The sequence below is a fragment of the Otolemur garnettii genome, unplaced genomic scaffold (assembly GCF_000181295.1).
Source record: "Otolemur garnettii isolate 467f Iridium unplaced genomic scaffold, OtoGar3 scaffold00009, whole genome shotgun sequence".
NCBI classification, from domain to species: Eukaryota; Metazoa; Chordata; class Mammalia; order Primates; family Galagidae; genus Otolemur; species Otolemur garnettii.
Genome location: NW_003852404.1, coordinates 7,628,751 through 7,638,812, shown reverse-complemented (window position 1 = coordinate 7,638,812; position 10,062 = coordinate 7,628,751). Strand labels below are relative to the sequence as shown.

Sequence of the window (10,062 nt, the reverse complement as noted above, 5' to 3'; positions counted from 1 at the left end):
AAAGAAATTAGTATTAGTTGACTATATGAACCCAGCATGGTGTCAGGTATTGTTTATACACACATGGTATTTTTCTTTTTTTTCCAAACAACTCCACAAAGTGAGTGCCAATATTATCCACGTCTTACATGTGAGGACACTGAGATCCAGAGAGGCAAATTCATTGTCCCTGGGGGCACACTGGCAGTGGGGGCTGGGCCAGGGGTGGAGGGGGCTTTAGGGCCTGGCCTGGGTGATCCTGATCCGCAGCCTGCGTTCTTTGTGCTGCACCTGTTGTGGGAAAACGTACCCTCACCTCCCTCCCCACCCCCATAATGCTCACATTCTTAGCAAACCATGTGACACGCTCGTTCTGGGTCAGCAAAGATGGTCCAGCAGACTTGGGACTCTGGCCTTTCCCGCCTCCCGGCTGCTGACCCCACCCCCTGGATTTGGAGGGCTCTAGGACTTAGCAGCCTGGGAAGGGGAGAGTGTGTGAGGTCCTCTCCTCCAGATACTCCCCATCCTTCCTCCTTCTCCATCCTTTCCCTTTTCTCTCCTCCATCTGCTTCTTCAGCTTCCACCTCCCTCTTCTCTCCTCTGCCTCCCTACCCTCCCTGCTCAGCTCCTCCCATCGTGTGGTCACATGGGGGCACCGCCGGATTTAAGCTTAATCTGCCTGGGGCTCAGCACAGCAGTCTGGCCTGGCCTTGGGGCACGCTGACTGAGCTGGTTTGGGGCCCTGGTCTGGGGCCCTGACGAAGGGGGGTGGAGCGCTGCCCACAGCCTCCCCCCCATGAGCTTGGGTCTGGCGGGGTCGCAGGAGCCCCAGCTAGCACTGGAGATAATTGTCCAGGTAGGTGCAGGATGGGGGAGCATGAACTCAGCAGGGGTAGTGCAAGGTGTGTGGATCTTTGGTGGGGGGCGGGGGGCAAGGAAGGAAGCGGTGTGGTGGTGCAGGGGTACACAGGGGCCCCAGCTTGCAGCTCCCAGCAAGGGTACATGCAGGGTACAACTGGTGTGGCTCCCTTATCCCAGTGCCTTGTATGGGGGAAGAGGGTCCCCTCAGGTACAGCAGGATCCTTACCAGTCTAGAGTGGGTGCTGGGTGGGAGCCCCCAACACTCTGTGCTGCCCCGATGGGGTTTGTGAGTTGGCTTAAAGTTGGTTCTCTTCTCTGGCTCTCAGGGACCTCCTTCCAGGGGCAGGGGACACCAGAGTCTCCTCCCATGAGGCTTTTTCTTTTCTGACTCCCAGGCTTTGGTCTTGGGAGTTTCCTGAGGGTCTTCTAAACTCCCTTATCTTGGGCAACAGGACTTTATTCCTCATCCCCTGAGGCCAGAGAGCCCAAGTCTCCTGAAGATCCTCTCTTTTTCCCCACAGACACTGGAGAGCAACCTCCTGGGACTGGGCGTGCGGGAGCTAGCCCGGGATTCCGAGCTCTCTGGCCTGCCTGCCCGCATCAGGGAGATTGTCACCCGTAATCTCTCCCAGCCCGAGAGCCCAGGTACCTCTCCCTGCCTGCCCCCGCTCCATTGCCCGCATTTCATCTCGCCTCATGTCCCCTCCTCAGCAGGCACGATGGTGACAACGATAATAGTTTTCATCTTTTGAATACTCATCACAAGGCAGGCATAGCCCTATGACAGAGGGATCCATTTTACAGATGAGGAAATGGAGGCTCAGAGCGTAATTTGCCCAGACCTATTCCCCATGTGCTGTAGCTAGAAGGGAAGGGCTGAGCATCCCTCCCTGGCTGCCTGCAGCCTGCTGCAAAGACTTGAAGTAGAAACACCGTATTCCCTCCCACAGAAGGTGCAAGCTGGCTGGACTCGGGATTACAGGGGGAAGGCAGCTCAGCTTAAACCAGGGTTTTGCGCAAATCTGAGGAGGCAGTGTCGTTCATTCCCCACCCAAGCAGAATGGCTGGGGGGCATGCTCCTCTTGGTGGGCGGCACGCGCAGCCTTGTTACGTGGTTTGAGGGTCTGGGAAGAGCACACGCAGTTGCAGCTGGTGTGTTGGCTGCTCCATTTGATGGTGTCTGGTGCTCTAGCCATGGTACCATTGCTGCAGCATTGGGGCCATGGAGCCCCAGGCACGGAGAGACTTAGGGAGCCTTCATCTAGACTGAAAGAGCTCGGTGTGATACCGCTGGCTAAGGCCCGTGATGTGTGTTCCTGTTCTCCTGGGGTAGAAGAGCTTCCCACAGGGCGTGACAGCTCTGCTTCTCCCTCTACTCTCCCTCCCCCTCCTCAGAGCATCACCTACACTTTCTTGAGCCTTGACTTTGAGTGAGGCTTTTCTGCTTTTCTGGCAAGGTGTGGTTACTATTCTACCCATTTTACAGATGAACAAAACTGACACCCACAGTAGAATAGTAATTGAAGAAGAAAGGAGCCTGTGCTCAGGGCTTAGATTCCTAGGCTGAGCCTCCCGGGGCCACACTTTGGCTGCAGTGGTGCCCACTTTATGCCCAGCTCTAGGGCTCCTCTTTGCCTGCTTTCCTGTTCCTTAGCTCTGCCAGCAGGCTTGGTGCAGCAGCCGCTCCCACCCAGGGGCCTGGTTGACCTTGCCCTGAATGATGAGTGGGGGCACCTGTGGGGGAGGCTGTCCTAGTAGGCCCAGGAAGAAGCCAACCATATGCCTGCTGACCCTTGCCAGCCTCACTGCCAGCCACGGAGATGGCATCGCTGCTGTCACTGCAGGAGGAGAACCAGCTGCTGCAGCAGGAGCTGTCCCGCGTGGAGGACCTGCTGGCCCAGAGCCGCGCTGAGCGGGATGAGCTCGCCATTAAGTACAGCGCGGTCAGCGAGAGGGTGGGTGCCGCCTGGGGCCAGGGCAGGGTACAGGGCAGTAGCTGGAAGGTCACAACCAGGCCAGTGTGCTGGGCGAAGGAAGGCCCTGGAGTCAGGCAGATCTGGGCTCAGATTGTGGCTCTACCAACTTGAATGGCCCTGAGCTAAGTACCCCACGCTTTGAGGCTGTTTTCTGAAGTCTGGATGGCAATAGGATGTGGGGTTGAGAGGAATTGAGATAAGAGAATAAAGTCCCTGGCACCAGGGGTGTAGGGATATGGAGCCAGAGCCCTAGAAGCCCTTCCTCCCTCTGAGTTTCTGTGCATCTCCCTGCTGTCCTGTTGTCATGGGCCCTGGGGTGGAGGCAGTGGCTGGATGCCAGGGCAGGCTGGGGTGGGCATCGTAGTGCTTTGTGGACTGTCTGGGGCAGCCACAGGACTACGGCCACTCCCCACTGGGGTGAGGCCCAGGGAGGGGAGAAAGGAGAAACCAGGTCCATCTCCGTGTCCAAGAAGGATTCACGTTGCCCAGACCTGGGCTGCAGGCTAGTGGGGGTCCCGGGTGCTGGGGTGGGAGGTTGGGGGTGCACCAGGCCCAGGGTAGGGTGCAGAATGCTCCTGATGCACTGTCTGCTCTGGGCCCTCAGGCTCACGGGTGGTGCGCCTGGGGAATTGTTGGTGGCTGAAGTTGGTAAGAGAGCTGCATGAGGGCCAGAGTGTGTGTGTGTAGATGGGGGCTTGGAGGTGTTCTTAATAGTCATAGCTACCCTTTATTGAGTGCCTACTGTGTGCCAGGCATGTGCTGGGTGGGCATTTGGTAGAGGAGAAAACGGAGGTTCAGAGAGGGGAAGCACCCTGCTGGGGGCATTGATCACACAGCCAGAACCAGGCATCCTGTCTGCCGGCTCATGCTCTGTGCTGCTGGTTTGGTTCCTGTGCATGAGAAGAGATGCTGGGCTGGGACCTTCAGGGAGCAATTGGAAAGCTGGAAGGGACTGAGGGGCAGGAGCTGGCGTAGGGTCCCCTGTGTGGTAGTATCAGAGCCAGGGTTAGCCTGAGCTCGTCCTGTCCAGGCTGAGGGCTGCTCACTTGCATTGGGAAGGTGGTGTGCATTTCTGTGCCCACACCTTGGTATTCGCTGGTCTGGCCAAGCCCGACTTGTTGGGACTTGCTGAGAAACAGTGTAGGGACCTGCGGTTACCCCTAGCATTCAGCACAGTGCAGATATAGTTTTCCCAGGGTCTACAGGGGGCGTGAAGGGCAGGCTGGCCCAAGTCTGGCCATGTTGGTGGTGACAGGGCCCTGAGCCAGCCCCCTCCTGGTTTAGGCCTCTCTTTTGGCCCCTGGTACAGTGCCAGGCCTCCTGTGGGCTGCCTCTTAAATACTATCTTCTGACTGACAGTGTAGCTAGCCCTGCCCCTTATCCCCCATGGATGGCAGGGGAAGGAAAGAGGAGGTAGGAGGTGAGTCCTTTTTCTGCTGGGACACAGCTGCTGGGGCTAGGGCTGCAGCACAGGGGGCCTGGGTTAGTCTAGAAAGCCCCTGTGCAGAGGGAGCCTGGGGTTTCAGCTCTGTTCCACAGGGTCTGAGTGAGGTCCCACCTGGAGGCAGGGATTGAATGAGAATGACCTGGAAAGCCTTCCCTTCCTATACACAGGAAACAGGACTTGAGCACAGAGCCCTGGGCTAGGAGTCAGGATACCTGGGTTCTGGCCTTAACTGGCTGTGTGACCCCCAGCAGGGTGCTTACCCTCTCTGAGCCTCCATTTTCTTCTCTGTTACATGGGCATCATAATTGTCCCGGCCTGGAGGGTGGGTGCACAGAGAACTTCAGAGTCTGGAGATCACTTGTTATAGATGGGGAAACTGAGGCCTCAAGAGGGGGCATGATGGATCCAAGGTCAGTGGGGGAGATGAGATGAGACCCCCGGTGCAGGGCTCTGCAGTTATGTGACACTATCTCTTCCTTCTGCCCTTGTCCCTGTAGATGCAGGTGGGAAGACCTGCCCCATGGCCATAGCAGGCATAGTGGGCTGGGTTGGGGACAGCCCATGAAGTTATTCTGATCCTTTAAACCCCACAGCACCCTTGGAATAGGGACTGTAGGGAAGGTGAAGATCTGTGTCCTGTTGAGGAAACTAGGACAGAGTCTCCTAGAACCCATCTCCCAGGAAAGAGAGAAGATCCCAGGGTTCCTCTGGAGACCCCCTTTCTTCCTGTCCCTGAGGAGCAGGTATAGGCACGGCCTAGGAAGGGGGGAGTGGCCACAACCCCTTGGCTCCAGAGGATAGACCCCCTGAGCTCCTCCAGTGTCCATGGCAACCTGGACAGAGTGAATCAAACAGCCGTGGTTGCCAGGGGAGACAGTAAACTTTCATCCCTGGCTTAGTGTCAGCCTCCTTCCCTTTTGAATTGCAAGTAAAATTGAAAGGCTGTTTTTCTGGGGGGAGAGTTTGTGGAAAGGGGTGAGGTGTGGCAGGGAGGGCCCAGCTCTGAGCATTGATGACGGGAGTGGAGCCCCTGGTGACTGTCGCACCCCTGAGGATCATAGAGGCAAACATCACCTGGTTCACACAAATGTGCAACATATATACAACACGGACCACCCAGACCTCACATGGGGGCACCTAGATACACAAAATACACCATAGGGATACACTCAGATTCACAGCATGACCTGTGCCCAACAGCTGGATCCCACACAGTCCCCTAAGGCACAGAACGGTCACCCAGATGACCCATGTGCAGGCAACACGACACACTGTCTCACAGCTCCTGGTGAATACCAGCAGAAAAAGCACAGGGCTGGGGTGGTGCCTGTGGTTCCAAGGAGTAGGGTGCCGGCCCCATATGCCAGAGGTGGTGGGTTCAAACTCAGCCCTGGCCAAAAACCACCAAAAAAAAAAAAAAAAAAAGAATGAGCACAGGGTTCCATGTAGCCCCCTGTCATCCCACAGAGGACTGCATGGATGCCTAAACATACAGTCACTGACACACTCAGAGGCACACAGAGCCCGGGCATACCCCAGACCTACCTACTTCCAGTCATGCTTGTGCCTCCCCGGCATATGGCTGTACAAATACTCATGCCCTGATACACACAGATGGGTCCAGTGCTGTATCACAGCACAGACCTGTGGCCACAGGTGCCCCTCCACCCACATGGAGGCCCAGGTACACCCACCTGTCAGCATGTACCCAGAACCATGCAGGGGTTCACATGAGGTCCCACGTGGAGATGTGACAGAGCACATTCCACTCACACCTGCTGAGGCACACCTGCACCGATGCACCACACGTATCCCGGGGCTGCCAGCACACATGGGCTTAGGTGGGTGTCATGTAGACACTTGATGGGCCTGCAGCCACCATCCAGGCAGAAACCCCTATTTCCACCTCCCTCCACATACTTATACTCAAGGGGGAGTCCCCAAGCAGCCATGGCCAGCCCCCCACTCATGGCACCCCTGAGGACATGTGTCCCTGGGAATGGGATGTGTGGAGATGCAGTTGTCCTTGGCTTTGTTGGAGTCTCACAGAGCATCTCCTGGGCTTACTGGATGGGTGCAGGCCTAGAGGGCACTGTCCTTGCTGCTAACCCAGCTTAGACCTTGTATCAGAGTGGGTGAAAATAGATGCCCTTGTGGCTGGTGTGGCCCTGCATGGAGGTATAGGGGGTGTCTGAACACCCTGCCCGGGCTGTCGCAGGCCAGGTGCTGGGCAGTGACATACTCACTGACATCCCTGTTGGGTGTTCCCCAGTCCACTCTGTGCTCTCTCACTGCCCTGTGTCTCCCTCACTTTCCTTCTCACCAATAGCTGGAAGAGGCTGAGAGGCCACCTGGCACCAGTAGTTTCCTTAAGGGGGCTGAGGGGGCTTCATGGCTAGTGGGACAGCCAGAACCAGGCAGGCATCCTGCCTGTGCCCATGGGGGTCTGAGGACAAAGGGGCTGCCAGCTGCTTGGGTATGAAGGAAGGTGGCATGGCAGAGGCTTCCAGAAAGGTACTGGGGCGGTAGGGACAGAGAGGGAGTCAATGGGCAGACACTCTCTAAGGTGGCATTTATGTGCACACGTGACAGATCTTAGTGCTGTTGGGGGGAGGGGTTGTCTTTGTCACCCTGGGAGGGTTGGAAACTGCCTGTGTGCCTCATGTGTGTGCATGTCTCCCAGCTCAGACATGCATATATGCATATGTGTAATGATGTCTCTGCTTTGAATGTATCCCCATGTGCTCATGCCATTAATTCAGGATCTCAACAAATATTTACTGAGCGTGAGCCAAGCTACACCACGGCCACTGTTCTAGGTACTAAGATACAATGGGGCAGAGAAATCCAGGCTTTCCTGAGCTCGTGTTGCCTTGCAGTGGGGGCTGGGGCGGGGGTGGGCTTGAATGTAATAATCAAAACTACAGGAGGGCTCGGTGTTCTGGAGGAGAGGCATGCATGCACTGAGGTGCATCTTTGTGTTTTGCATGCAGTTTGTGGGCCCACCTGCATGTGTCCATGCATGTCCCATCTGTTGTCCATGCATGCCTGGTCTGTGTGTCCATGCATCGCTGCATCAGCACATCGTACACACATGCACTGCGTCCTGGGCTTGCTACATGTGCCTGCTCCCCCTGGGTGCTGAACTATCAGGCTGCAAGGCATCATGGGTCTAGGACCAGCCTGGTGCCCCCTGGAGAGGCCTGTGCCTGCCTTCCCGGGAGGCCCAGGACTCTCACCCAGGGCCCTTCCTGCAGCTGGAGCAGGCTGTGCGGCTGGAGTCTGGGGAGCTGGAGACGCAGGAGCCCAGGGGGCTGGTACGGCAGAGCGTGGAGCTGCGGAGGCAGCTGCAGGAGGAGCAGGCCTCCTACCGGCGCAAGCTGCATGCCTACCAGGAGGGCCAGCAGCGGCAGGCCCAGCTAGTGCAGCGGCTGCAGGCCAAGGTCAGGGCTACCCACTGTGCTCCTGCCCTCTCTTATGCTCAGTTTGCCCTGCCCCCACCCTTGGGGCAAACCCTCCCACTTTCTGCCCTTCCCCAGATTCTCCAGTATGGGAAGAGGTGCTCAGAGTTAGAGCAGCAGGTGCTGGAGACATCCACAGAGCTGGCACAGCAGCGACTGAGGGTGGGTGTCAGGGTAGGGCAGGGCCAGGCCCTCCCCTCCTCTCCTTCTGCCCAGCCTGATGTTCTCCCTCCCTCCCCAACCAGGACACAGAGCACAGCCAAGACCTGGAGAGCGCCCTCCTTCGCCTGGAGGAGGAACAACAGAGGTGAGGGTGTAGCAGGATGCATGCAGGGCTGGCAGGACAGCTCTCCCTCAACAAACGCCCACTGTTTCTCTGTGTCCTGCCCAGGAGTGCCAGCCTGGCCCAGGTGAACGCTATGCTCCGAGAGCAGCTGGACCAGGCAGGCTCGGCCAACCAGGCTCTGAGCGAGGACATACGAAAGGTGACCAGTGACTGGACACGCAGCCGCAAGGAGCTGGAACAGCGGGAGGCAGCATGGAGGCGAGAGGAGGAGGTGGGCACAGGGATGCTGGGAAGGGCCTGGGCAGAGAGGGAGAGGGAGCGCTGGCTAGGTGAGCAGGTCAGCAGAGGTGAAGAGTCATCATCATCATCATCGCTGGCCTTTATTAGCACTGAGCGTGAGCCAAGCTACACCATTATGTCTCATAATAATCTCATGAGATAGGTGCCATCCATCATTATCCTCATCTTAAAGAGAGGTTAAGAAACCTGCCCATGGTCATGCACCTGACAGTTGGGATGTAGACTGAGGTCCCGTGGACTCTGTCCTTCCGTGCCACCTCTTGCAGAAGTACTTCAAACCCCAATTCCCAGGGCAAGAGGGAGCTGTTTAGGTTTGATAGCTTGAATGTGGCTGTTGTGACATAGCTCTGCAAAGGCCCAGAGTCGGCCCCCAGGAAGACACACTCCCTGGGCAGCATGGCTCTTGGGATGCATGAGCTGGGGAAGCTGAGTTGAGGGGCAGACCAGCCCTCACCCCAGCCTTCCACTTGGCATGTCCCCTGCAGTCCTTCAACGCCTACTGCAGCAATGAGCATGGCCGCCTGCTCCTCCTCTGGAGGCAGGTGGTAGGAGTCCGCCGTCTGCTCAGTGAGGTGAAGATGTCCACTGAGAGGTGAGGCCTGGCTGGGGAAGGGGGCCGCTTGGGGAGCAACTGGGAGCCAACCTCACTCTTTATATCAAACTCCACACAACTCAGATGAACTAAATCAGTACAACTTAACACAACTCAGCACAACTCCTCCATGTGCCCAGCCCTGTAGAGAAGGAGAGGCAACTTGTACAACTGTTACAATTGGGGTAGTCAACATTTACTAGATATTTGTTCTTTGACTAATATTCTTCAACTAACATTCACAGATGAGGACACTGAGGCTCAGAGAGGTTGAGTGACTTTCCTAAGGTCACACAGTAGTACATAAATGGCTGAATCTGGATTTGAAGCTCCTACTTTGAATCCACTGGATTATTCAGCTTCTCCCAAGGACCTTGCAACCTCTAGTAATGAAGACACATAGACCCCCAAAATTCTAGGCTGATGAAGTGAGTGGTCAGTGACAAGAAGGTGGGACAGAGGGAATGCCTTAGTGTACCACCAAACTTTTAAAAAAAATTTTGTAGAAGTTTGGGTGTGGTGCTTCATGCCTGTAATCCCAGTACTTTGGGAGGCCAAGGTGGTGGATTGCTTGAGCCTAGGAGTTCAAGACCAGCCTGAGTCAGAGCGAGGCCCAGTCTCTAAAAAATACCTGGGCTTTGTGGTGGGCACCTAAAGTCCTGGCTGCTTGGGAGGCTGAGGCAAGAGAATCGTTTAAGCCCAAGAGCTTGAGGTTGCTGTGAGCTCTAATACTATAGCTCTCTACCAAGGGTGACAAAATGAGACTCTGTCTCAAAAAAAAAAAACAAAAAACAACTGTATATATTGCCCAGGCTGGTCTTGAACTTCTGACCTCAAGCAATTCTTTGGCCTTCCAAAGGGTTAGGGTCACAGGTATGAGCCACTGTGCCCAACCAGGCTTGTTATATGCAAACAAATAAAACAGATCACATACATACTTTTTTATGTATATAATCTTAGTAGAATTTTATCTTTTTTAACTCTTGGGCTTAAGTGATTCTCTTGTCTCAGCCTCCCAAGTAGCTAGGACTACAGGCACCCACCACAACACCCGGTTATTTTTAGAGACGAGGTCTCTCTCTGGCTCAGGCTGCTGTCACACTTGGGAGCTGAGGCAGTCCACCCGCCTCGGCCTCCAATCTTTTTTTTTTTTTTTTTTT

General features: G+C 55.8%; 1 protein-coding gene across 1 annotated transcript in view; it reads left to right on the top strand.

The window, feature by feature from the left end:
- The first annotated feature begins 775 nt into the window (after window positions 1-775).
- Window positions 776-10,062, top strand: part of CROCC (ciliary rootlet coiled-coil, rootletin) — a 40,205-nt gene continuing 30,918 nt past the window's right edge. The window contains exons 1-8 of the mRNA XM_003783866.3: window positions 776-835; window positions 1,362-1,485; window positions 2,641-2,795; window positions 7,521-7,706; window positions 7,803-7,886; window positions 7,970-8,031; window positions 8,116-8,281; window positions 8,796-8,902. Coding sequence (XP_003783914.1) covers window positions 776-835; window positions 1,362-1,485; window positions 2,641-2,795; window positions 7,521-7,706; window positions 7,803-7,886; window positions 7,970-8,031; window positions 8,116-8,281; window positions 8,796-8,902 — 944 coding nt within the window. The remainder of the gene's footprint in view (window positions 836-1,361; window positions 1,486-2,640; window positions 2,796-7,520; window positions 7,707-7,802; window positions 7,887-7,969; window positions 8,032-8,115; window positions 8,282-8,795; window positions 8,903-10,062) is intronic.